This window comes from Dromiciops gliroides, chromosome 5 (assembly GCF_019393635.1).
Source record: "Dromiciops gliroides isolate mDroGli1 chromosome 5, mDroGli1.pri, whole genome shotgun sequence".
NCBI lineage: Eukaryota > Metazoa > Chordata > Mammalia > Microbiotheria > Microbiotheriidae > Dromiciops > Dromiciops gliroides.
The window spans coordinates 278,038,966-278,066,029 of record NC_057865.1 but is presented as its reverse complement, the minus strand read 5'-3'; the positions used below and the strand labels follow the sequence as shown (position 1 = coordinate 278,066,029).

At 42.3% G+C, this 27,064-nt stretch overlaps 1 protein-coding gene across 5 annotated transcripts in view; it reads right to left on the bottom strand.

The window, feature by feature from the left end:
• The window catches only part of ANO4 (anoctamin 4), a 444,684-nt gene that overhangs the window by 1,321 nt on the left and 416,299 nt on the right, over window positions 1-27,064 (bottom strand). For all 5 annotated transcript variants that reach the window (XM_043969145.1, XM_043969146.1, XM_043969147.1 and 2 more), the window contains 5 exons: window positions 25,145-25,297; window positions 23,075-23,222; window positions 16,248-16,367; window positions 6,091-6,196; window positions 1,515-1,709 (listed from right to left, as the gene is read on the bottom strand). In XM_043969145.1, coding sequence (XP_043825080.1) covers window positions 1,518-1,709; window positions 6,091-6,196; window positions 16,248-16,367; window positions 23,075-23,222; window positions 25,145-25,297 — 719 coding nt within the window. In that variant the 3' untranslated portion in view covers window positions 1,515-1,517. The remainder of the gene's footprint in view (window positions 1-1,514; window positions 1,710-6,090; window positions 6,197-16,247; window positions 16,368-23,074; window positions 23,223-25,144; window positions 25,298-27,064) is intronic.

The following is a 27,064-nucleotide window of genomic DNA, read 5'->3' as shown; positions in this document are numbered from 1 at the left end:
AGTCTAAGAGGGAGATAGCGGTGCCCAGAGCCAAATATGAAATAAGTCCAGGGGAGAGTTGGGAACACTGCGTGAAGGACGTGTATTAAAGAAGTAGGAGGGGCGGCAGGTGAGTTGGGGGAGTAGAGTGTGCACCCAATCGGTGTGGAGCAGAGAGGCCCTGCTACAGAATAATGAGAAGAAAGACAAAGTAGACTTGAACGCAAGAGGAACGCTGTGACTGGACCTCAGAAATATTTTTTTTGGTGATGATAGGAAGGATGAATTGGAAGAGAGAAGGACTGAATGTGGCAAACCAGGGAGCATGAGCCCAAAGTTGTAAAACTTTTTTTAAAAAAAAAGACTTGGGGAGAGGTAGCCCTGCAGAAAGGGGAAGCCAGGAGGGGCTGGGCTTTGGGGGGAGTGGTAATGAGCTCCTTGCTGGACACCCGGTAGAGGTGGCCTCCTCTAGCCAGGTCGAGGTATGGCTCTGGAGCTCAGGATTGAAGGGACCCGAGAGGTCGTCAGGGCCGAGCCCTTCTATTTTACAGATGAAGAAGTGGAACTACAAAGAGGCGATACACACAGCAAGTGTTACGAGGCAATATTTGGACTCAGGTCTGACTCCAAGGCTAGTGCTGTCGGCACCATTCCATGCTGATGTATTAGCATGCATATGTAGGCCACGTGAATGCCATTGCTCAGAAGAGACAAAGGAGAAACCCCTGGGCAAGGACACAGGGTAGTAATCCAAGAGAGAGGAGGAGAACCAGGCTATTCTGCCAGTGCCCTCAGGTTCAAGGTGTCTGACATGGAGCTTATTAGGTTTCCCACAAGACCTGCTGCTCTCCCCGACTTCCCTTTCCTGCAGTGCCATCGTCCCCCAAGTCTTCCATTTGTACAACTTTGGACTCATCTTTTTCTCTTCCCTCTCAGTATCTGTGTGCCTCAGTACCCTCATGGAGGCAGTGAGGGGGATGGATTTGATGCTTCGCAATGTCTGATGCCAAGAGGAAAGAAAGTAGCAAGAGAGAGCAGTAGGAAGATGAGGACTTAAAGGACAATTCAATTTGACGATTAGGTCACTGGTGATCTCTGGGAAATTTTACTGGAGGCAGGATCCCTCATGCAAGGAAGGCATTGAGGAACAAGGAGTAGGGAGGGAGAGCTGGATCATACACAGAAGGTGACGATGAGGCTTTTTAAGTCTTGGGTTCTGAGAATTTTGTATTTAGTTGGGAAAGAGCTGTTGCTGGAGCAAAGCCCTGGAGAAGGAGGGAAGCGTGGATTTCTGCCTGTGATCCGGCTTTATGCTGGCTTTTTTGTTACCTTGTTTCCACAATTGTGGTAGCGCCCAATGCAGCCAAAGGAAGGTAAGTGTTTTTTCTTTTAGCTCCCCAGTGCCTGCCATGAACAGGTTTCTGTATCTTAGGGAGAGAAGATAGGAGCCACGCAGGCTCTCTCTTCTAGCCAGTCCTTGCCCTGGAATCCCTGCAAGCCAGCAAATGGAATTGGCCTGTTGAACATGCACTTACCAGTCAAGGCCACTCGTTATGATGAGCTTTCCCATTTTTCTTCCTCTCCTTGCGTTCCTTCTGGAGCCGCTCCAGTTCAGCCTCATACATCATTTCCTGAATCAGGTACTTTTCTCTCCTCATTCGATCCCTTAGATCTTTTGGAAGGTCTGGGATCAGGTAGGAGATCAGATGCTTTATGCAGAATACAAGATGCTAGAACACAAGAGAACAAAGTGGATTCAGTTCTGGGCTACATTCTTCTCATTTCCAGAGGGGCACGGAGAAAGTAGATGGACTTTGGCACCATCCTATCAATTTTGATTTGGCCTGACACTTGCTACCTGGCACTGAACCTCCCTGGGCCTCAGTTTCTACATATGTAAAATGAGGGGGGTTGATTAGAGAGCCTCTAAATGTATCCCCGGTTTGGCTGCATGAACTCTGATTGTATGAACCTACTCAGCTACGTTGGGAGCTCTGCAAAGCCCCTGTCCAAAAGTTACTCCATTGTTGGTGCTGTTTCCCCCTCTACTAAGCTTGAAATTTAAGCCACGCCTTTGGTTGAAGGCATTGTCTCCAGAAGGCCACTATGAAAACAAGCACCTTACCTGGGAGATACCAATGGGCTAGAGGTCTTCTTTTCCTTTGCTCTTAGCTTTAATTGATCATATGTGGCCTGGGAAGCCAAAGGAGACAGCTATTGCACTGCTCAATTTTAGGGTGCCAGTGACCTACCCTGGTGGTGGGGTAGGAGGCCACTGATCCAGGAGGGTGGGTGGGTAGGAGAAGGGGAGATGGATCTTCAGAACTGGGAAGGGACTGTTGAGGTCTGAGAGCACAACCAGCTCACTTGGCAGATGATGCTACTTTGTCCAAAGGTCAGAGAAGGAGTAAGCAGCGCAACCCAAATTTGAAAGCAGGTTTTTTTTATTTCCAGTCCAGGGCTTTTTTCACTAGAATGTAAATGATACCTTAGTGCCTTGCCTGCACCTTCTATTCATCCTTGTTAAGGGCTAAAATTCTAGCTAAACTGTCTAAAATATCTAATGAGTGGTCGCCAATAAATTATAAGCTTTAGCAAGAGTTAGACTTTTAAGCATTTATTAAGGAGAATAAGAATTTGGTAAAGAGAGAAAGGCCTAGATTTCTATCTATTAAAGGGAGAGCACATTTCTAGCTCCCTTCTCCGCCAGCGTCCTCAGGAAAAAGCGTGAGACTGCGCTCCAGTCTCTTCCTTCCTCCTCCCACTAGCCCGCGTCACTTCCTGACTCCTGGTCTTGCCCTCAAAGACCTTCACTTCATGGGCATTACTCTTCTACAGTAAGTCTCCAGCAGGTGGCGTTATTCCAATCGTTACATCCCGAATGTGTCTTAAAAGGACAAAATTGTTTGGATGTAGTTTTCCCTGTTCACTCTATGGAGCCCAGCCTAGTGCTTATGGTATGTGATTAATAAATGCTTGTTGACTGACTGAAACCCTGAAGAGAAACTGCAGTAAAGGATGACATCAAAGAATTGTAATAAAGGAAGAGAAGATGGACTGTTCACACAGTAAGAGTGAGGAAGGATGTTGTTTGTTGTTCGGTTTCAGTTATGTCCAACTCTGTAACTGCTTTTGGGTTTTCCTTGGCAGAGATACTGGAGGGTTCGCCATTTCCTTCTCCAGATCATTTTACATATGAGGAAACTGAGGTAAACAGGGCGAAGTGACTTGCTCAGGGTCACACAGCTAGTGAGTGTCTGGGGTCAGATTTGAACTCAGGAAGATGAATCTTCCTGACTCCAGGCCCAGCTCTGTAGCGCCACTTCGCTGCCCTTGTTAAAGAATACTTGATGTTTCTATTGCATAAGACAAGGCTGAATCTCTGGTGGCCACAAGACAACCACTTAGAGTCAAGATCTTCATGGAAGATGCCTTTTGCAATGTCCTGCATACCACAAGAGGGTGCTGTTGCTTTACAGAAAAAATCTGTTTCTCTGTATTGTCTCCTTCTGGGGGTGTGCATCTTTTTTCATCTTTCACAGGGTTGTTGTGAAGCTCAAATGAATACAATGAGATGCTTTGCAAACTTATAAGAGTTCTTCTGCATATGAGAGAGCGAATTGATTATAATTTGTTTTTGTGTACATCTTTCTCAAAGATTTTACTGCTCTTAAAAGCTTAGTAAAGCATATTATTACACATAGACACAGAGACAAATATTCACACAAACATTTGGAAGGGTAGGGAGGCTAATAAATTCAGTAGTTTATAATTCTATCTACCAGGAAAGTATATTTCCTTTTATAACCTTTAATTCTTTTTTTTTTTTTTCTGTTAGTGGCCCTTAATATACAAAAGGGCAGCAAGGTGACACAGTGGATAGAATGCCAGGTCTGAAGTCAAGAAAACTCATTTTTCTGAGTTAAAATCTGGCCTCAGACACTTAATTGCAGTGTGACCATGGGCAAGCCACTTAACCCTGTTTGCCTCAATTTCGTCATCTTTAAAATGATCTGGAGAAGGAAATGGTAAACCATTCCATTATCTTTACCAAGAAAACCTAAATGGGGCGAGAACAAGCATTTATTAAGTATCTACTATGTGGTAGGATATCTACCAAGTGCTTTTATAAATATCTTCCCATTTGATTTTCACAATAGCCCTATGAGATGTGAGAATATTTTTACTAATTTACTGGGGTCTAATCTGACTGCAGGGCCTAATCTGGGGACTTTTGACTGACTGGCTATCTGACTGCTATTAATTTAATATGGGCTGTTTATAAAATTTCCCTACACTTTCTCCTCCCAAATTGATAAGCAAACGATTAAGAAGCCTCTTAATTAAATAAAACAATTCATTTTTATAAAATACAATTTGTTTTTGTTTTTGTTGGGCAATGAGGGTTGAGTGCCTTGCCCAGGGTCACAACAGCTAGTGTCAAGTGTCTGAGGCTGGATTTGAACTCAGGTCCTCCTCAATCCAGGACCAGTGCTTTATCCACTGTGCCCCTGGAAACACATTTTTAAAAACATTTTTTTTTTCTTTTGACAATTCCTCAGTCTGAAGTGTTGGGAGTTTTTTGACTATTTTCTCTCACAACCTAGCTAATGGGGGAATGTTTTCCATGACTACTCATGTATAACTTATTTTGAAATGCTTGAGTTCTAGTGGGTGGGGGGTGGGAATGGAGGAGGAAGAGAAGTTGGAACACAATTTTTTTTTTAAATTGATGTTAAAATTTGTTTTTACATATATTTTGGAAAATAAAATTCTATTCAATTTAAAAAAAAAAAAGAATACAGGGAAATAAAATGTACAACCTGACTGCTTTCCGGCATGTCTCTCTCCTGCCGCCGATTACTCTTTGCCATGCCCCCCCCCCCTTTCATCCTCTGTCCTTGCTCTTAGCTTTTTCTCAGTCTCCCCCTCCACTCTCCTTAGTGTCCTTGTAGCAGCCTCCCTGTCTGTCTTCTCCAACCTCTCACTGTCTTCTCCAACCCCTTTCACTGTCTAACTCCCTGGTATATATCTTCCTTTTCTCCCCTCGGGCTCCCTGCATCCCTGCACACGCCACGTTAATTTGCTGGGCGGGGGCTCGAATGTCCTGAGCATACCACACACGGGGTTTCAGGAGCCCGTGCCCCCTGCTGCTTGCCTGGGACCTCCGCAGGAGCTGCACCAGAGCCTGGCCTGGAAAAGCCCGGGGATCTCTGGGATAGATCTCAGGGTGGAGGGAGCTGGGGCTTTGTCCCCCAGCTGTCTGACCTGGTGCCCCACAAAGCCCATGGGGCTTTTTGGCTCAGCTGAAGCAGAGGGTGAGGGGCACCAGCCCCTCTTACACAGAAAAACCCCCTGAGGGCCTAAGGCTTTTTAATCTCAGCCCCAAGGCAGGGTCCCCAAATCAAAATAAATTCCCACAGTGAGATGTGATTCTATTACTACAAATTGCTGTCTCCCTTCTATACTGAGGATTTCCAGCACACACTGTTGGCAGTCAGCTTCAACTTGCTTTTTGTAGGAGTGTTCTAGGGAGAGTCATGTTTTTTGGACAAACGATCGTGTCAGAGCCAGCTCCCCCTGAAACGAGGAGCCCCTATACTCATGCAGGACATGGTCTGTTCAAATAATGCTAATCCTCTTGTGCCCTTTCGCTGCTGCCACCTCCTCTTTGGTGAAGTCATGCTCAGCTTCATTCTGTTTAAATAGACGGGCACTAACAGCTTAGACCAGCAGACTGACAATCAGTGATGGATGGCCTTTCTGCCCAACCCTAAGAGCAAATAATTGCTAGGTAGAGAGTCTCTCAGCAGCTCCAGTTAAAGGATAAATATTTACCTGTGAATTCGAATTGGTCCAAGGCTTCAACTATGGAAATCCCAGACACAACTGCTCCTTGTTTCTTGTGTATTAAATGAATGATCTGACTTAGTGGTTTTCTCAATAGAGGTGGCATATAAATGAAGGAGGAAGGAAAATGCTTCAAATCACTAATTAGGCAACTGAGCAGTAAAACAGTCACATCCCAAAGCTACCATTCTTGTGTTGATTTAGAACTTTAACTTTGAAATTAAAGCAAAGGAAACAAGGGAATAAGCTACAGGAACTGACCTCGAATACGATGATAAAAGCCAGACGTGCGGCCAAGACGTGCCAGAACTGCAGCGTGTAGCCATAGGGCACCGGCGCATGAGGAGGGTCACGATAATCTCGATATCTATGGAAAAATCAGAGTACGTTATCTTCTAGTGCAGGAGTGATGCTAGGGCTGCTCCATTCGTTCTCTGTGTGATCAAGGTCACAGAGATGGGCCGAGCCGCTCCTCCTGCCATCTCAGCATTTTCAGGACCAGGTCTAGACCTGGGACACCATCCTATGGAGGCCACACAGGTTGCAACTTTCAGAGGGGACTTGAAGCCAGGTCCTTGAATCCCCAAGTCAGCATTCTTTCTACTGGGCCACAAGTCCCAAAGGGGTGTCCCTGAACTTTTGGTGCCATTGCATCAAGGCTTCTGGGACCTGCTGTCTAATTCCTTCTCCCTGGTGTTCCTTTGTCTAATCTCTCATAATACCTAATATTCCTGTGGTGCTTTCAAGTTTGTAAAACACTTTACATAAGTTATCTCATTTGATCATCATTTTACAGTTGGGAAAACTGAGGCTGAAAGGGCCAACCAACTTAATGAAATTTAAATGAATTTAAACGAAATTGCCTCTCAAATTCCAAATAACTGACTTACAAAGGAGCTTTTGGAACATAAAGAATTGTAAGGTAATAACTATATAATAGGTCAAATTACATCTTTTGAGAGGTTGGAAGGGGGACCTTAGAGGCTGTTTATACTGTATCCTCATTTTTCAGATGAGGAAATTGAGTCTCAAAGAGGCTAAATGACTTGAGGTCTTGTAGGTGTCCGAGGTATGATGTGAACCCAGGTCTTCTGCACTGTCATAGTGCTAGTTAATAACATGATTAGAGAGTTGATATTATGCTGTATTTTGCCTACAAGATAGGATTTACAATCACATGATGATAGCATGTTAAAGCTAGGAGGGACCATGGAGATGAGTCCCCTAGTATTAAAGATGAAAAAAACTTAAGGCTCAGAGAAGTAATTTGTGCAGTGTCACCAAGAAGTAATTTTAAAATTCTTTTCACTATATCATGTCTCTCTTGTTGTCTCCTAGTATAGCATATTATTATCAGTCAGGGAAGTAGATTTTCTAGTCAGTCATTCCAAAGACCTTATCTTAATAAGACAAAATTTTAAGATATTTAATAATGAAATTAGCCCAAATCCATTTAAATAATTAAATTAAAAGCAGCTGCAGATTTAAAGAGGAAAAAAAACCCTACATATGACCAGGATTGAAAATGAGTCATTCTTTTTAAATGGGTACTCTAGTCCAACCCTTTCATTTTACAGAGGAGTAAACTGACAAGTTAGGAGACTTGTCACTGGATCATGCTGAAATAAACCAGGGACAAAAACCCAGTATCAACAACAAACTTATAAACTCCAAATGCCTTAAGCACCCAGATTCATAAAGGAAACATCTGAGCTATCAACACTATAGTGATAGGAGATGTCAGTGTCCCTCTCTGTTTTGGATAAGTCCTAACAGAAAGATAAAAGGGAACGTATGGAACTGAACAAACTAGAGTTAAAGGACTTAAGTAGGACACAAAAAATAATACATATTTCCAAGCACCACACAGAACTTTTACAAAAATTGACCATGTACTAGTGTATAGAGATGTCGTAAACAACTGTAAAAAGTGTACATCCCTTATAGACCATAACACAATAAAACCATTGTTTCTGGGATCACAAATAGAAGTCTTAACAAATGACATACTAAATCATGAGTGGGTCAAAGAACATAAAAACAATCGCCGTTAGAAAGATGAAACATCAACATTTCTGGGATGCAGTTAAAGCAGTCCTCAGGGAAAAACAGCCTTACAAAATAACATTAACAAAATAGAAAAAAGAATTAATGAATGGAATACACAATTTAAAAAATTAGAAAAAGTAACGGCAGACAGTATAAAATATTTGGGACAATATATTTGCCAGGACAAACCAGGAACTCTATGAATACAATTACAAAACACTTTTCACACAGATCAAGTCAGATCTAAATAATTGGAAAAATATCAATTGTTTATGGATAGGCCAAGCAAATAAAATGACAGTTGTACCTAAGTTAATTTACCTATTCAGTGCTATACCAATCAGACTACCTAAAAATTATTTTATAGAGCTAGAAAAAATAACAATTATCTGGAAAGACAAAAGGTCAAGAATATCTAGGGAACTAATGAAAAAAATGCACAGGAAGGTGGGCTAGTCATAGCAAATCTGAAGCTTTACTATAAAGCAGCAGTCATCAAAACTATTTGGTACTGGCTAAGAAATAGAGTAGAGGATCAGTGGAGTAGGTTAGGTACAGGAGACACAGTAGTAAATAACTACATCAATATACTGTTTGATAAACCCAAAGACTCCAGCTTCTGGGAGAGGAATTCAGTATTTGACAAAAACTGTTGGGAAAGCTGAAAGATAGTATGGCAGAAAGTGGGCATAGACCAACATCTTACACTTTATACTAAAATAAGGTCAAAATGGGTACATTATTTAGACATAAAGGGTGATACCATAGGTAAATTAGGGGAGGAAGAAATAGTTTACCTCTCAGATCTATGGAGAGAAGAATTTATCACCAAACAAGAGATAGAGAATATTATAAAATGCAAAATAGATGATTTTGATTACATTAAATTAAAAAGGTTTTGTACAAACAGAAGCAATGCACCCAAAATTAGAAGGGAGGCAGAAAGCTTGGAAACAATTTTTATGGCCAGTACTTCTGATAAAGGTCTCATTTCTAAAATATATAGGGAACTAAATCAAATTTATAAGAAACCAAGTCAATCCCAGATTGAGAAATTGTCAAAGGATATGAACAGGCAGTTTTCTGATGAAGAAATCAAAGCTATTTATTGCAATATAAAAAAATGCTCTAAATCACTTTTTTTTTTAAGGGCAACGGGGGTTAAGTGACTTGCCCAGGGTCACAGAGCTAGTAAACGTCAACTGTCTGAGGCCAGATTTGAACTCAGGTACTCCTGAATCCAGGGCCAGTGCTTTATCCACTGTGCCACCTAGCCGCCCCAAATCACTATTGATTAAAGAAATGTCAATTAAAACAACTCTGAGGTACCACCTGATACCTATCAGATTGGCTAATATGACAAAAAGGGAAAATAATAAATGTTGGAGAAGCTGTGGAAAATGCATTTGTTGGTAGAGCTGTGAACTGACCCAACCATTCGGGAGAACAATTTGGAATTATGCCGAAAGGGCTATAAAGCTCTACATACCCTTTGACCCAGCAATACCACTATTAGGTCTTTTTCCCAAAGAGATCATAAAAAAGGGAAAAGGACCCACATGTACAAAAATATTTATAGCTGCTCTTTTTGTGGTGGCAAGGAATTGGAAATTGAGGGGTTGCCCATCAATTGGAGAATGGCTAAACAAATTGTGGTATATTAATTTAATTAATGTAATTAATGTCATATTAATTGCACTGTAAGAAATGATGAGCAGGCAGATTTCAGAGAAACCTGGAAGGACTTACATGAACTGATGCTGAGTGAGATGAGCAGAACCAGGAGAACATTGTACACAGTATCACCAACATTATGTGTTGATCAACTGTGATAGACTTGATTCTTCTCAGCAATAAAGGGGTCCAAAATAGTTCCAAAGGACTCATGATGGAAAATGCTCTCCAAATCCAGAAAAAAAGAACTGTGGAATCTAGATACAGATTGAACCATAATATTTCTATTGTTTTTCTTTTTTGAGGTTTTTCCTTTTTGCTCTTATTCTTCTTTCACAGCATGGCTAATGCAGAAATGTGTTTAATGTGATTGTACACATATAACCTGTATCAGATTACTTGGGGAGGGGGGAAGGGAGGGAGAAAAATTTGAAACTAGAAATCTTATAAAAACAAATGTTGAAAACTCTCTCTACATGTAACTGGAAAATAATAAAATGCTTTCATGGAAAAAAATTAGAAAGCAAACAAATAAGTGAACCTAACTTTAGAACAAAGGAGGGGATATTAAAAAGGAAATAAATTGGAAGTCAAACCATAGCTAATCTGTTTTTTGGGTTTTTTGGGGTTTCTTTTTGGGGAGGTTGTGGGGCAGTTGGGGTTAAGTGACTTGCCCAGGGTCACACAGCTACTAAGTGTTAAGTGTCTGAAGCTGGATTTGAACTCGGGTCCTCCTGAATCCAGGGCCAGTGCTCTATCCACTGCGCCACCTAGCTGCCCCTAGCTAATCTGTTTTAATAGAAGAGAAAAGAAAAATCTATAAAGTTGGTACCTATACTTCAGAAATTATTCTCAAAAATAAAAAAAGCAGGCACCCTACCAGAATTTTTTTATGAGATAAATATCATTCTAATAATACCTAAACCAGGGAAAGATAAAGCAAAACTTTAGGGTCAGTATCATTAATGAGCACCAACTTAACAATTTTAAACAACATCCTTTCCAAGAGACAATAGTGATTTCACTCAAGAAATCATTGATTGTGACCAAGTGGGATTTATACAAGGGAGGCAAGGATGGTTCAACAATCAACATAATCACATTAAAACCCCAAACATTCCAAACCACACAATCATCTCAATAGATGCAGAAAAAGCCTTGGAAAAAGCACAATCTTCTTTAATGCTTCGGTTATTTTCCCTTCATGAAGAGGATCAGTGACATCAGGAGGGTGAGGTCTTGACTTGCAGGTGAACTGGATTTAAGTAAGGCAGGGCTGTGCAAAGTCACCAACTTCACTGTGTCCTCCAGAGCCCAATTTTTTATGCTAAAAGTCCTACAAATTATAGGCTTAGGGAGACTGTTAATATAAACAATATATATCTAAAAATAAGCATCATATGCAATGGGGATTTACTAGAAACGTTCTCAATAAGTAATAAGGATGAAGCAAGGATGCTCACTCTCCCTAATATTTGATGTAGTTTTGGAAGTGCAATAGCAATAAGAAAAAAAATAAGAAAAAAACCATCCCTATTTGCTGATAGTATGAGGTTTTACTTAGAAAATTCCAGGGAATTAGCAAAGATAATAATTGAGCCAAATAGCTTCAGCAGAGTTGTAGGCTACACAATAGATCTTCAAAAATCAGCGGCTTTTCTCTATAATTAGAAAACACAAGAAGCAATAATAGGGAAACCCCATTCCAAACAACTACAACATGCAAAAAGCCTGAGGATCAGCCTGCCAGAGCACGCAAGCCATGCAGATTAAATTAAAAAGTACTATTTAAAGAAATAACATAAGCTGAAGGAATGCTCAGTTCTCATGGCTAGACCATGCCAACATTATAAAAAGGATAATACTACTAAAGTTACATTTTTAAAGCTACTCCAGTCAAATTACCAAGGGGATATTTTGTGGGATTTGATAAAATAATAATTCGTTAAAAAAACCAAAAGATATAGAATATTAAGGGAAATGATGAAAAGAAGTACAGATGAAGGAGGTTAAAACACTTTCAGGCCTCAAATTATAGAACAGCAGCCATCAAAACTATCTGTTATTAGTTTAAAAATTGAGTTAGATTAGTGGAACAGACAAAGGAGAATCAGGATCACTAGAACTTAACTCAGTAGTTATTAAAATGGAAAACAAATTACTTAGGGAAAAAAACTTGTTTGAAAAAAACTTCTGTCAAAAGTAGAAATTGGGCTTAGCACATCACATTACACCATATTCCATAACAATTCTAAATGGATATGTGATTTTAAAGGTCATAGTAGAAAAAAAACTAGAGAAACAGCTCATATCTCTCTCACAATTATGAATAGGAGATGTATTATTATTTTGTTTTTTTGGGCAGGGCAATGAGGGTTAAGTGACTTGCCCAGAGTCACACAGCTAGTAAAGTGTCAAATGTCTGAGGCCGGATTTGAACTCAGGTCCCCCTGAAGTCAAGGCCGGTGCTCTATCCACTGCGCCACCCAGCTGTCCCCAGGAGATGTATTCTTGACCAACGAGAGAGGCAATTACAAAAGATATAATAATTTTGATTACTTGAAACAAAAGTTTCTGAAGCACAGGCAGAAATCAGTGCTCCTAAGATAAGAAGGGAAGTAGTCAAATGGGGAAAAAATCTTACCAAATTTATCTGAGAAGGGGTGTGTGTATATATGTGCAATATGTATGTTTTTGCTAAGTCTGAAAATAGAGTTCTGTTGTTTCTTTCCTGAAGCCTTCCCCAAGATAGCCAATAGTCTGATCCTTTCCATCTATTCCTCCTCAAAAGGTCATAGTTTAGAGCTGGAAGGGACCGTAGAGGTCATCTAGCCCAACTCTTGTATTTGACAGATGAGAAAACCAAAGCTAAGGTTACATGGGTGGCTGAGCCAGGATTCAAACCCAGGCCTTCTAATTCTCGATCTAGTCCTTTCTTTCCTGTTCCATGCTGCTAAGTAATCCTTGACCAACACAGGCCATAACCCCCCTTTTTGGCTTAGTGCATGTTCTGTGGCAAAATATCCCTCCATGGTCAACCTGGTGATCAGCCTCTCTAACCTTAGCTAGATGGGCTGGTGCTTGGACAATAGAACCAGACCCTGATGCTCTTCCTATTTGCAGAATAAATTTACTGCTGAATTTCTGCCATGGATTCTCTGCAATTCTCACTTCGCTGAGCCAGTGAGGAAACTGCTATGAATTTCAAATCACCGTAGTGGGAATTAAAAAGCTATTAATCTGATCTATCAAATGTCTTCTCCCTTTCCCCTCCAAGAGCACAAATCTTAAAAATGATGGGGGCTAGCTATCCCAAATTCAGAATTATTTACTCAAAGCAAATGATTAAAAACTTTTCTTTAAAGAGTCGTTATTCATTTATATTTAATATTGTATAAGTAATTGTATAGGTGGATGAAAAAACTGCTGTATTCGGACATAAACTCATCCTCTCTAAGCTCACTGAAAGCACCCTGAGAAGCGGAGATGGATGCGATGTAATTCATTCTATTTCCATGTGCTTTTTTTCCCCTATCTTTTTAGGGTGTCTCAAAAGTCTTAGTGGATGGAGGTTTAAGTTTTAATAACTTCAGAAATATAAATGCTACAAATATACAAAAAAATCAAAAGTTGAATTACTGAAATTTCTCTTACACTTATGTAGTTTTGTGAATTTTCAGTAATGAACTTTAATTGTAATTTAATTTTCTGAATGACACTTTCTCAGAGTGATAGATTGGTAAAAGAGGCCATCTTGCTTGGCCATCTCAATCATCTGACCTTTTCTCCATTAAACTTTTTCTTGTGATGACCCATCAGAACTCTCTTGTATACATGAAAACCTTGAGGATTTTAAGGCTAGGATTATAAATGCATTTCTTTCAGTCACTGAGCAGCAGAAGGCAGTAATGATGTTGAGTTTTAAAAGACTTAAAAATTCTGAGCACCTAATTACTGAAATGTTTTTATAAGTATAGCATTTACACTTCGGAAGTTTAAAAGCTTGCCTGCACTGAGAGTTTGGGGATATGCTGGTGTTTCAAAAGCTTTTCTTAACCTGTAGCTTAGAGGTTAGGAGTATTTGGTATGATGGCATCCATTAAAATATTTTTCTTAAGTTTTTATGTACAGAAAAGGGTAACTTGTAATCTGTTTGATTTTGAATTTAATTTCAGCATCTGCAAAAAGCAGGATATTTTTATTTGCTTTTAAACAGGTACATTCTTCCTTTTTCAGAACTGCATCTGTTTCTCCTTGAGAGGGAGCTTTTAAGCTTGCATGATGAGCAGTTGGTATTTTTATTGGATTCAGGTAGAACTCAGTTGATTCCTACCTTCCATGACAGTAGAGATCTTTAATTAAAACCACTGAATTTGTCTGAATAGGTTTTTTGTATCCAGTATTTTCTTTACTCTCTTTTTGGTAAATAAAATACCAGGATTCTCTACCTCAAATGTGAATGTGCATCTTATTTTGAATAGTTTTTCATATAGAATCTATGAGCCGCTAACTTTGAATTTAGGAAACCAATCAATTAATGCAGCCCTGTACAATTGTATCCAGATCAAATGTCTGAAGGAGACAGCAAGATGGTGTGGTGGATAGAGTACTGGACTACCCTGCTTCATTTATTTACTTAGTGTGATCCTGAATAAACCACTTAACCTCTGTCTACTTTGGTTTCCATATATGTAATTTATAGATAATAATAGCACTTACCTTAAAGGGTTGTTGGGAGGATCAAATGAGACATATGTGACGTGCTTTGCAAGCTTCAAAGTGCTATATAAATGTTAGCTGTCATTTTTATGTTCTTGTGCACGAGCACACACACACACACACACACACACACACACACACAGAGCATCCTTCCCGATATAGCCTGTGCTCCCCCCCCCCCCCTTAACTCCATGTTCACATAGATTGCCGGATTCCTTGGGGATTATAAAGGTCCCTTATTTGGCTTGATACTCCCCCCCCCCTCCATCCAAGCCAGCTGTGTGTATAAATCCAGTTTGTATCAATCCGGCTAGCAGAATGGAGAGCATACAACAGTGAGTAAGGGAATAGGAGAATAGTCTCGAGTTCCCCCAGGTAGTTACGGGCAGGCAGCCAGCAGAAGTCCCGTTCTTACTGCCCTCTTCAGTGGCACATCAGTCCCTGCTTTCTCAAAGGTCTCTGTTGCACTGAGAGGCAGAATGGGATGCACGGCACCAAAAACAAGAGCAGACACAGAGGCTACCACAGAGAAGCCAGACAAGAACAGAGTTACCAAGGATGAGCATGGCCTGAAAGAAGGTAGTAGCAGCCTCTGGGACAGGGCTCGAAGCCCTGGGGAAGGATCTGATGAAGCAGAGCATGGGTGAGCCCCTTCAGAAGAGCTGATAAGACTTTGGGAACATGTGTAACGGGGCCTAGCATCCCATTCAGAAGCATCATGGAGGGCCAGAAAATCCCCAAAGGGTCTTCTTGACTGCCATCTGACACACCGTGCTAGCACCTCCCTGCTGCGGTATCTTTAGACAGTAGCACTGGGCTGTAACCTGGGTCCCCAGAAAAACCCAAACTTGTGAGAGCTGAGAGACTCTAGACAAGTCATGTGGTTTCTGTGGGCATTCAGTGACCTGACTTTCATTTCTGTAACCTGAAAGGGTTGAACGAGGGGATCTCTAAGGCCCCTTTGCTTCTGAGGTAGCCTGGTGATACAGGACCTAGAGCACTGACCTGCAGTCAGGAAGATCTGAGTTCAAATCCAGCCTCAGATACTTTCTAGCAGTGTGATCTTGGGCAAGTCAGTTAACCTCTGTTTACCTCAATTTCCTCATCTGCAAAATGGAATTAAAAATAGCCCTGACCTCCCAGGGTGGTTGTGAGGCTCAAATGAAACAAATGCTAACCATTATGATTATTCTGAGATGTTTTGGCTCAGAGACCGATTTCCTTCCTAAGAGTTGCTGAAGCCAGGAAGGCTTCAGTATGTGTTGTGCTGTCAGATCCATGGAGATCAATACAGAAACCAATAGAATTTTGATACACTGCTATTTTCTTAGAACAGCTGCGGGCTCAGCACCAGAGGCCCAGGTGCATTCCTCCCTCCTTAGTTAAAAAGGAGGGTCTCTTGTAAGTTCCACATGCAGCTTCATTTGGAACCAGCCTCGCCCGGCTTCAGGACCCTCACCTACCAAAGGAGGGTCTCAAACCAGACTACCTCAAAAGTCCAATCCTTCCCTCGGGAACTTCATAGCTGTGTGACCCCGGACAAACGGCTTAGAAGGAGGAAGGAGCAGACCAGAGAAGTGCCCAGATCCCTTCCAACGCTCAGAACATCTGGGTTCTAGGACTCGTCTCGTCCGACTGTAAACTGATGATCTCGGGAGCTTCTATTGGACGGTGATCTTTGGGAGTGGGAGGGGATGGTGCCCTGTGGCAGAGGAGCCAGATGGGAACTGCTTCCCTTGCCCTTCCAGGTGCTGTTTAGGCTCTGGAGGGCTGCCCCGGCCTACCATGTCCCTTTCCCACTTTCTTCATGACGGTTCTGAGTGAATTCTAAAATGCAGGATTAAATCTACGTTCTAGAAATGGCCAACAAGAGACTCTAGTAGGAGCAGCTCCATTCCCAAGTCAGGAAAAGGAATGGGGGGTAGGCAAGAGGGAGAGGGGGCCCGGGAGGAGAAAGCACATGATTGCATTCTCACCTGCAGTATTTTAGTGGTGTTCCCGAGAATTCACTTCCATCCGAGGTGGGCTCAGATCGGTTTTCAAAGTCAGAAATGAGAAACACCGATAGGCTGGCGTTAACATACCCAACCATGCATCTGTGAGAAAAACACAAATCTCCACATTAAAAAAAGAACTCCTAACGTGGTGTAGAACTTTGGATTAGGGAGGTCAGTAGTGAGTCAAGCGATGACAATAAGTATATTAATAAGAAGAACCAAGATTGGCACAGCATTTAATATGTGCCAGACACTGTGTGCCAAGCACTTGACTACTTCCTAGAAAGTTTCCTGAGGCACAGAAAGGTGAAAAAACAATACCACTGATATGGTGGTTTTTAGGTTTGTAAAGTGCTTCCCATGTTATCTTTCTAGCAGTGTGATCCTGAGGAAGTCAGTTAACCTCTGTTTGCCTCAGTTTCCTCACCTGCAAAATGGAGTTAATAATAACCCCTACCTCCCAGGGTGGTTGTGAGGCTCAAGTGAAACTTACCATTGCCTAGCAACATCTCTGTGAGGTGAATGCTCTCGTTATCCCTTATCCCCCAGACGAGGACATTGAGGTCAGAAGTTAAGGGACTTGCCCAGGGTTGTGCGGTTAATAAATGATTATGACAATGCTGCTGTATTTATATAACACTATGTGCTAGGTACTGGGCTAAGCACTCGACAATTATTATTTTTTTTTAAGTGAGGCAATGAGGGTTAAGTGACTTGCCCAGGGTCACACAGGTAGTAAGTGTCAAGTGTCTGAGGCAGGATTTGAACTCAGGTCCTCCTGACTCCAGGGCCGGTGCTCTATCCATTGTGCCACCTAGCTGCCCCGACAATTATTTTCTTAGTTGATCTTCACAACGACTTTGGGAGAGAGGTCCTATTCTTATGTTTCTATGAGGATGAGGACACTGAGGCAAACAGGTTAAGGAACTTGCCTAGAGTCACAGAGCTAGTATGTGTAGGAGGTAGGATTTGAACTCAGGACTTCCTGACTCCACTTTACCACCTAGCTGCTTCCAGAATAACTTGCTTCAAGTTCCAGAACTAGAGAATGCCAGAGGCAAGAGTTGTCATCCAGATGCCAAGTCCAGGCACCTGAAAAATGACCTTTTGTCAGGATCATTTCTCATTTAATAACTATCACCTTCCCTCAAGTTACTCTTTGATGTTATGTTTGTTCTGTTTCCTTCCACTTAAAATTAACTCATTTGTTGATTTTCTGAACTTAGCTTTTCTTCCACAACTTCACAAATCCAGGTTATGTTCTAAGAACAGGTTGATACCCTCTCTGAAACTTGTAGTCTTAGAGCAGGGATTCTTCCCCGTTTCTGTGCGTCCTGCACTCAGGCAATCTGGCAAGGTCTGTGAACCCCTTCTCAGAATCATATATGTATAAACATACATGTATATATGTGTACATACATGTGCCTGTGTTAGATATAAATATACATCTAGCCATACACACATCATGCACATACATACATAGCTATATATCACAAGTGTCCAATCTCCAGGTGAATAACTCCTCTCTTAGCTGCCTAAAGCATTATTCCAATGTTAAGTAACTTACCCAGGACTGTAACAGTTATTGTAGGCTATAAAATTAGCTTATAAATATATAATAATGGAATAGAAAGCACATTTTCCACTTAAAATTATTGTAATTTTTTTGTGAGGCAATTGGGGTTAAGTGACTTGCCCAGGGTCACACAGCTAGTAAGTGGCAAGGGTCTGAGGCCGGATTTGAACTCAGGTCCTCCTGAATCCAGGGCCAGTGCTCTATCCACTGCGCCACCTAGCTGCCCCTATTATAATTTTTTTAAAAAGTTTTTTTCAATATAATAGATACCATAAGGTTTTATTTTATTTGGTGTTAGAAATTTTGAGAAGCATAATGGATAGAGATGGCCTGGAAATGAGGAATACCAGAATTCAGGCCTTGTCCCTGACACCTGCTAGCCATGTGCTCCAAGGACAAGGTGTTTAACCTCTGGCTGGTTATAAGAGAATTGATCACCAGTTAGTTAATTCTCAAAGACTGTGCATTCTAAAGAAGTTATCCATCTGCACTGGTCTAGGAGCAAGGCAGGGCATGTTAGATTTCATTCTACAACAAGGGTTCTTAACCTGGGATGCACAGGCCCACTGCCACACCCCAAATGTCTGTGGATAGATTCCTGGGCATCCATGAACTTGGGTGGGAAACATAATTTTTATTTTCACTCACTTTTCGTTTCTTTTGTAATACCACATATTTTATGCATTTAAAAACATTCTGAAAATGGGTCCATACACTTTGCTAGGTTGCTGGGGTGTGTGTGGGGGTGGGTCATGCCACAAACAAGGTTAAGAACCCACATGCTAGAGATGATAGAGCCACTGGTGTTTGAAGAGGAGGATAGATGAGATGTATATTTTAGGAATATCTTTGTGGCAGTTGTGTAGAGGCTCAGCTAAAGAAGGAGGCTGTGGAATCGGAAACGAATTAGGAGGCCCCTGTAATGGCTGGGTGAGGGGTGATAAGGGCCTATACTAGAAGTGGTGGCTATGGGAATTGAGAAAGGGAAAACTACATGGGTAGAATGGTAAGTGTTTAACAATTGGCTCTTCAAAAAAAATGTACAACACACTTTTAGGTTTAATTTGCATTATTAGCATTTTCTCTATCACTCTTAAACCTAGACAAACAATGGATGTTCATAGTGAAAAGTTAACCATTGGCTTTCTCCACTGGTTCAGACTGGCCCCAGCACATGGTGGGGAACAGGAAAGGTCTTGTGGAGGTGGAACCAGTAAGATTTGGCAACCAATTGGATGAGCAGCTTGAGGGAGAGGGAAGGGCTTAGGTTGTGAATTCTTTGGGGGCGAGAGGGGTGTTCGGTATCAGCTGCTTCCCCTTATAACTTCTTGGAAAACAAAATCTGACCACAGAAGTAGATTGATTTCTAAGTGACCTTCTGTCTAATGGTGGAGGGTTGGGCAGGGGCAATCTGGGCTGTGGATCAGTGTCTACTAGGGCTAGAATTAGGCAACTAAGGCTTTGTTCCGGGTTGTCAAGTTTGGAGGGCACTGGCAGCACAGTCCTGGAAAACACATGATAATTGACTGATTGATGTATTGATTGCTATGAGCTCCAGAGCAGGTGTTGGTATGTGTTGGTAGAGGGAGTCTTTTCATCAGGTGATCCCTATGCCCCCCCAGAAGTCAAAGATCTAGTGAAAAGAGCAAATGGTTCCCTGCTTGTAAAGCCACATACTAGTGGACTGTCGTGATGAATGTCACTCGTCAGTTCTTTTTTTTTTGGTGAGGCAATTGGGGTTAAGTGACTTGCCCAGGGTCACACAGCTAGTAAGTGTTCAGTGTCTGAGGCTGGATTTGAACTCAAGGTTCTCCTGACTCCAGGGCCGGTGCTCTATCTACTGCACCACCTAGCTGCCCCTGCTCATCAGTTCTGAGAAAACATGTTGTCAAGTCCTGACAAAACAGTATCACAAGGGCACTTAATTCCAAAAGAACAGTATTACAAAGGAGAAATCAACAGAATGACATTGGGGTTTGTGATTTTACAGGGTTTGACTTTGCGAGTTGGGGGCAGGTGTAGAATCAATGATGTAATAGAGTCTTCATAGGCATTTAGGGTGATACTGTAAAACCCCTCCATGTCCCCTCAGGTAGGGTGTGCCCATATAAGACCATTGGTCTTCAGGTCCTCTAGGACAGTGTGGAAAATAACAACACTATTGAGTGCTTCAAGTTTGCAGGACCCTTCACAGGTGTCATCTCGTTTGACTCTCGCACCCATCCTGCTGGGCAGGTACTGTTCTAGCCCCATTTGGCTGAAGCCAAGAGATCCAGTGATGTGCCCATGGACATACAACTAGGAAGTGTCTGAAGAGTGATCTGAATTCAAGTCCTCTCTCCAAGGCCTGAGCTTCTTTGCTACCAGCTACCTCAGCTTCTCTTTCCACAGGTCTGCCGATGGGCTCCCTTCTCCACATGGTCTTTCCAATTTCCTTGGTTACTGCTGCCTCCAAGGTTGCCTCATATCTCTCTGCTTGACGTGTGTTTTGTACATACCTGGACAAGTGTTGTAGACATGCCTCTCTATAGACATACCTCTCTAGAAATAAGATCCTTGAAGGCAAGGCCTGCTTACCTTCTGTTTTCTGTCCCCTGCACTTAGCATGTAATAGGTGGACGATGAGGAACACAGAAACGTGGCTGTTGGGTGCCCCCCAATCCTGGAAGCTTGAGCGGCTGAAGCACATTCTGTCTGTGCAACCGAGCATCCCTACAAACAAGGTCATTTCTCAGGTCACAGGTGAAGCCCATGACGGAGGAGCCGCCTCTGATTGGTAGAAGATTCAGAGTGGTTTGGGACTGTTCTTCCCCCTCATCTGTTTAATGTCGGTGAACATTTGACTGGATGATGTATATCTTTGTTGCCCAAGCTGATTATCTGTTGTCATGGAGATGAAACTCTTCTCCCTTCGCAATATAGGAAGCCCAGGAAATACCCTGCCAGTCACTCAGAGAGCAAGCTGGGTACAGAAGGTGGAATAAATGCTGGCCCTGTCAAAGGGAATGCTCATGACCTCCTGCATGATCGGCTCATCAGCCAAACGGCTTCAGAGATGATGAAAGTGTCTGCCCGTCAACAGCAGCTTTCTCTGGTCAAGCGCTCAACTGAAGGATAGGTAATGGGACATCTGCCGTGGGCCCAGTGAATGTGCTCCCTCCATTTTCACAAATGAGTCGGAGTCATGTTCACGCCACCAAGTCTTTACTGTTAAATGCTATTTATTATGCATCCTCTTCAGATGCCAAACCTTACAAGCCCAGGCTGATATGTTATTACTCAGCATCTTCTTTTGGATGAAAAGCAAAAAAAGCGGGGAGGGCAAGTGCTGTTAGACCATTACCATAACCAGACAACATCAGGGAAGAACATTAGGTGTACCCAGGTTCAAATCCTGGCCTTGCCACTTTCTGTTTGTGTTACCTTGAGTAAGACACACTGAGCCTCAGCTCCTCAGAATAAGGGGGTCCACCCAGAGGGCTTGTGAGGATCCTTCCATCTCGAAATCTGTGATCCTGAGAGTATGACAGCTAGGACTGTTGTCATTGGTCGCCCAAGCCCAGGCATGCCATTTACAGGCGAGGAAAGGGAAGGCAGTTTTCCTGCACTATTAGCACAGTTGAGAGGTAGCGTGACATAATGGATAGAGTCAGGAAGACCGACTTCAACACTGCCTCAGCCATTTACAAGTCATTTGATTGATTCTTAGCTTCCTTACATAAGATAATGAAAAGTGAATATTGGCCCTACTCTAACAGAGTCAATTATAAGGTCCTATGTGAGCAGAGACTCTTGCTTTTGGGCTTCAGATGGCACTTAGAGCCCCTCACGTCTGGCTCCGTCTGTCCTTCTGGGCCTGTTAGACACCACTCCCTTCGTGTGTGCTATAATCTGACCTGTCCTCCCGGCTGTTTGGAAGACACGCGTCTTTTCCTCCGATGCTTTTGGCTTAGGCTGTATCCTAATTTCTTCCTCACCTCCAGCTTCAAATGGCTCATTTGGTTCAAAACTCCAGTTCATTGGTCCTAAATGGGGCCTTTCCTGATCCCCACAGCCACGAGTGCTCCCCCGAATTACTTTGCATTTACTAGCGAGAGAGCCGAATGTGGAGCCAGAAAGAGACAGCTCTGAGCCCTGCCTCTCACGCCAGCTCTGCCACCAACAGCGGCTCTCCTTGCTTTGTACTCCAGGGAACAGCCTGCTGCCCCAAGGAGAGGCTGGTCACCTGAAATGTCCTCCCCCTGCAGACTGATTCAGGGTTTGGCACTCAGCACCCTCGGATTGGAGAATGGAGCAATCGATTCCTCCCAAAGCCTTCCCTTTTAGTTGGGTCTCATCTCCCCAGAAGACCATGCTCCATTGCTGGGCACTCCCCTGGTAGTCCCCTTGCTCCTCCACCCCCCATTCCAGCTTCCTTTTGTGTATTGTCTCCCCACATTGGAGCCACAGCATGCAAGCTCCATGCTGAACACAAGGACAACACAAGCTCCATTCAGCTCATCTCCTGTTGGAATGATTTTGTCAGATCCTGCAGTGGAGAGGGAGGGGAAAGTAGGATGCCCCAGGGCTCTGAGGGGGAGAGACTGGGGACATAAAAGGGTCCAGAGATGAGGCTGGCTGGGCTGAAGGCCCACTGTGCTGGCTCTACACTTCTGTCTCCAGCCAGCCCAGAGATGCCAGTCCTCACACACACACACACACACACACACACACACACACACACACACACACACACACACCATTCATGGGATTTCCAGGGTCTAGCTTTCCTGCACTTGTATTGGGCTGGGTCACTGCCAACAGCTCTGAATGACATTCAGATTTTAGTTGTATGATATGCGGGGTTAATTCACAGAACTTGTTTGTTGGGTGGCATATTGAATCAGATTGTGACTCATTTCCTGTATTCAGGAGAAACTTGTCTCGAGATAGAAGAGATCTTGGAGTTCAACTACTTCAGCTCTTTCATTTCACAGATGATGTAACTCGCAACCCAGGGAAGTGAGGTCAAATTTCTGAGGTCACACAGATGGCAAGCTTTAGAGGCACGATTTGAACCTCTGACTCCATAGCCTGTATTCTTTCAACTACAATCCACATTTAAGATTGCTTATGCTCACAACTCTATCCTTGCATCCTTGACAACTGTCCCTCTCCCAGTTTTATCCCTGCCATAAATATTTAAGAAATAAATGGCTAAGGGCATGATGGCTCAGTGGCCTAGACTTACTTTTGTCCAGCTTCTCCTTGGCCTGCGCAAGGTCCGTATTTGTAAGCATAAACCAGGCGAGGGATGAAGTCGGATGTTATGGCTATGACAAATGCATTTGTGATCACAGAGAGAATCCCAATACCTTCAAGAATTCCATACCAGATTCCTATGCAAAGGGAAAAAATGGTATTCAATTAACTCTAGGAACAACAATCTCCTAAGCAACAAGCCTGTTACATCACATTGCTTGTTTTCATCATTACTATTGTTATTTTTGTTTGTTTTGTTTTGCTGGGCAATGAGGGTTAAGTGACTTGCCAAGAGGCCATGCCAGTTCATTATCAGTGGTCTCTACAGTCTGAGCCAAAAGCATCGACAGCGGAGGCTGCCCTTGCTCGAGACCCGTCCTTGGATTTCACAGGCCTTGCCAACACTCCTCAAACCTAAACCCCATTAACTTCCAAGACAAAAGGTTATCTTCAGGGTTGAAAAGCCTGAATTTAGCATCTTTATGGACATTGCTCAGAGAAGAGTTTAATAAATCCAGTGCCTCAGAGCATCTAATCTAAAGAGAACTGAGAGTTTATTTTTTAAAAAAGAAAAAAAAAACCAAGGTAGAATTTACTAAGAAACAGCAAAAAAATATCTACTGTATATGTCTTGTGTGACCCTGGTAATTTATTGAATAGAATTTTCCAAAATATATGTAAAAACAAAATTTTAATATCAATTTACATATCGTCTCCTCCATTAGACAACAAGCTTTAAGCTGCTTTAAATCACACTATGACTTTTGGGACACTGTATCAAACGCTTACTAGGAATCATTCAGTCAACAAATCTTTAATAAGCTATATGCTAGGCAACCTGTGCTAACTGCTGGGGAGGCAAAGTGGGGAAAAAGTCCCTACCCTCAAGAAGCTTACATTCCAGGTGCATGCAAGATAGATGCAGTAATCTCCTTTCCTGTTTCTTATTTCCATCAAGTGCCTGATTTGTTGTTTTTTAAACCTATCAAAGCTTAAAATGGCAGCAAGACTTTTGGGACACCTTGTAGATGCTTCTTGGCCAACTGAATGAGGAAAGTCTTAAATGTCCCAATGACAGCATAATTTATTCTTTTCTTTTCTTTTTGCGGGGCAATGGGAGTTAAGTGACTTGCCCAGTGTCACACAGCTAGTAAGTGTCAAGTATCTGAGGATGGATTTGAACTCAGGTACTCCTGAATCCAGGACTGGTGCTTTATCCACTGTGCCACCTAGCTGCCCCATAAATTATTCTTAAAGGCCACAATTATGGGGTTTTTTTTTTTGTAAAAGGCCACAATTTTCAACAACAATAATAACTTTATAAAACACTTTGAAGTCTGCCAAGTTCTTTACCATCTTCATTGGCCTTCCCAACACCCTTATGAGGTGGCTATCTTAAATATCATTTTCTCTGTTTTAAAGATGATAAATGAAACCAAGGCACAGAAACACTAAGTAACTTTCTATTGGCCACATAAGTAGAGTAAAGAGCAGAACTTGACCCCCAATCTCTCAGACTCCAAGTCTAGTGGTCAGAGAAATGAAGACTTTAAGAAATGGATTAGAGATTCTAGCCTTCTAGATCATGCTATCCCTAAAAAAGGATCCCCTCTACAACATGACAGACAAGTGGCCATCCAGCCTTCAGCCTGAATACCACCTCCTGAGGAACTCCATTCTACTTTAGGCCAACTCTAATTGTTAGGAAGTTTTTCCTGACATCAAGCCTACATTTGCTTTTTTGCAACTTCCATCTGTCTCTCCTGCATCTTCCCTCTGAGGTCAGCAGAACAAATCTAGTCACTTCTCTACATGACATCCCTTCAAATTCTTGAAGACAGCCACAATGACCTCCCTTAGTCGTCTCTCATCTCCAGAAGCCATGCCACCTCTTGCTTGAACAAAAAATGAATATTTTTTTCGTAGGCAATCACAGATTCATTTTCAACCCACTGTGGGGAAAATCACTATTCATGGAGTAAGGTTTGCTATTTCTATTTTAATTACCAGTGGATGAAGCCTTGATTTCTGACATGCACACAGATTTCCGCTGTCTCACCTATGTCTTTGGCTCTTGAAGCTAAAGGTCGCCTCCACTGTGTCACAAATTTGTATGCATCCAGTCGGATTTCAATAATGTTGTTCAGTAAGGCCAGGAGTGGTGCCAAGGGGAAGGCTGCGACAAAGATAGTGGTGAAGCCGAACTGAAGAACTAGAAAAAGGAACAGGAAAAGATCACAAACTTCGTAGGTTTTCCACCCTCCCTTCTGGCAGGCTCATGGCTGTTAGATACTATTAGAGCTGTCATTGCTCTCAATATGAGAGCACAGGGGAGAGCTTTTTCCAGTGGGCAATTTAACTAGCACTTATTAAGCGCCCACTGTGTGCAAGGACCAATGGGGATAAAAGCAAAAGAATGAAACCATTTTTGCCCTCATGGAGTTTATTTTCTATGGAGCGCTATAATTTCAGGTGCCATACAGAAATAGATTATTTAAACTATACCTCCTGAAGCTAAAATAACTAGTTGGCAGGGGCGGGGTGAGAAAAACCAAATTCTTAAAAAAAACCCTCTTAATCATCCAGGCAACAGACAAGCAGTTGTTGGAATGATCTTTCTCTTTCTACTTGTTTCACTTTTGGGTCTTCCCAGCAATCCAGTCATGAAGAAACAATGATTAGTAAGAAGGAAATAATTTGCCAGCTGGAAAGAGAACTGGGGGAGGTGGTGGGGAGGGGTCTCTTTCTCACAACAGGAACTTGAATATCAACATAAATAAGAGGAGAATAAAGGCCCTTAGAAGGCACGTATCTGTGACAACAGTTCCTTGAAAGGTGGAAAAGTGTGATGAGTTCACTGGTTGTTTTTGGTCTATATGACATGAAAGAATGGGCTTGATGGAGATGTTTCCCAAACTAGATGTTGGAGCCATCAGTTACACCGACCAACTGTTTCAGTGCAGTGTAGACAGTTCAACAAATATTTATGGAGTCTCAGTCAAATGAAGGCGCTGTGCTAAGTGTAGGGAATGGAAAGATGAATAAGGAATGAGGCCTGTGCTCAAGGAGCTTACAGTCTAATAGGATTACAGAATATGAGATGGACATCAATAGCTATCATGTCTATTTGCCAGTAAGACCACGAGAAGCCCACTTAAAGTGCTAGGAGAAACTTGAGAAGGAAGTGGTTGCTTCCAGCTTAGAGAATCAGAGGAATGTCCTGTACCTTGAAGAAAAGGATTTCAAGAAGTAAGGTTTGGGAAGAGAAAGGTGGAAGAATAGTTTGTGCATTGGAGATGACATGAACAAATGCATAGATGTGGGAGAAGGCAAGACGAGCATGAGGGATGGTGAGTGGTCAGTTTGATTGGCGTGTAGAGTATTTGAAGAAGAGGACTGAGATCAGGATGAAAAGTTGGGGTGTGACCAGATTCTGGAGAGTCTGGGGTGATACACTAAGGAGTTTGTTTTTATTTGTAAGGTAATGGGGAGCCATTGAAGATTGCTGAACAGTGGAGTGATAGTTGTGTGTTAGAAACATGAGTTAGACAGAGATGTGAAGGATGGGTTAGAGAAGGGAGCAAGATAGCTTGGAGATAGGAACAGCAATTAGGAGGCTGTAACAAAAGTCCAGGAAAGAGGAGGAGACTTTAAACTGGATAGCGACACTGGACATGGAAAAAGAAGATGGATAAATAACACAGAAGGAAGACTTGCAGGCCTTGGCTAGGATCTGGTGAGTTGGAGAAGACTCCAGGAAACCCAGCTGGGATAATGAGGATGATGGTGCCATTAACAGGAATAGAGGAGTCACAGAGAGAGGCAGATGTGAAAGGTGAGATGCTAAGACAATTTGGAGAAGCCAGCGGGCTGTGCAGGGAGAGAGATATGGTCAATCAACTGGAAAGCACCAAGCTAGGGGGAAACAAGTCAACATATGAGGATAGAGAATGTATGCAAAATGAAGACAAGATCACAC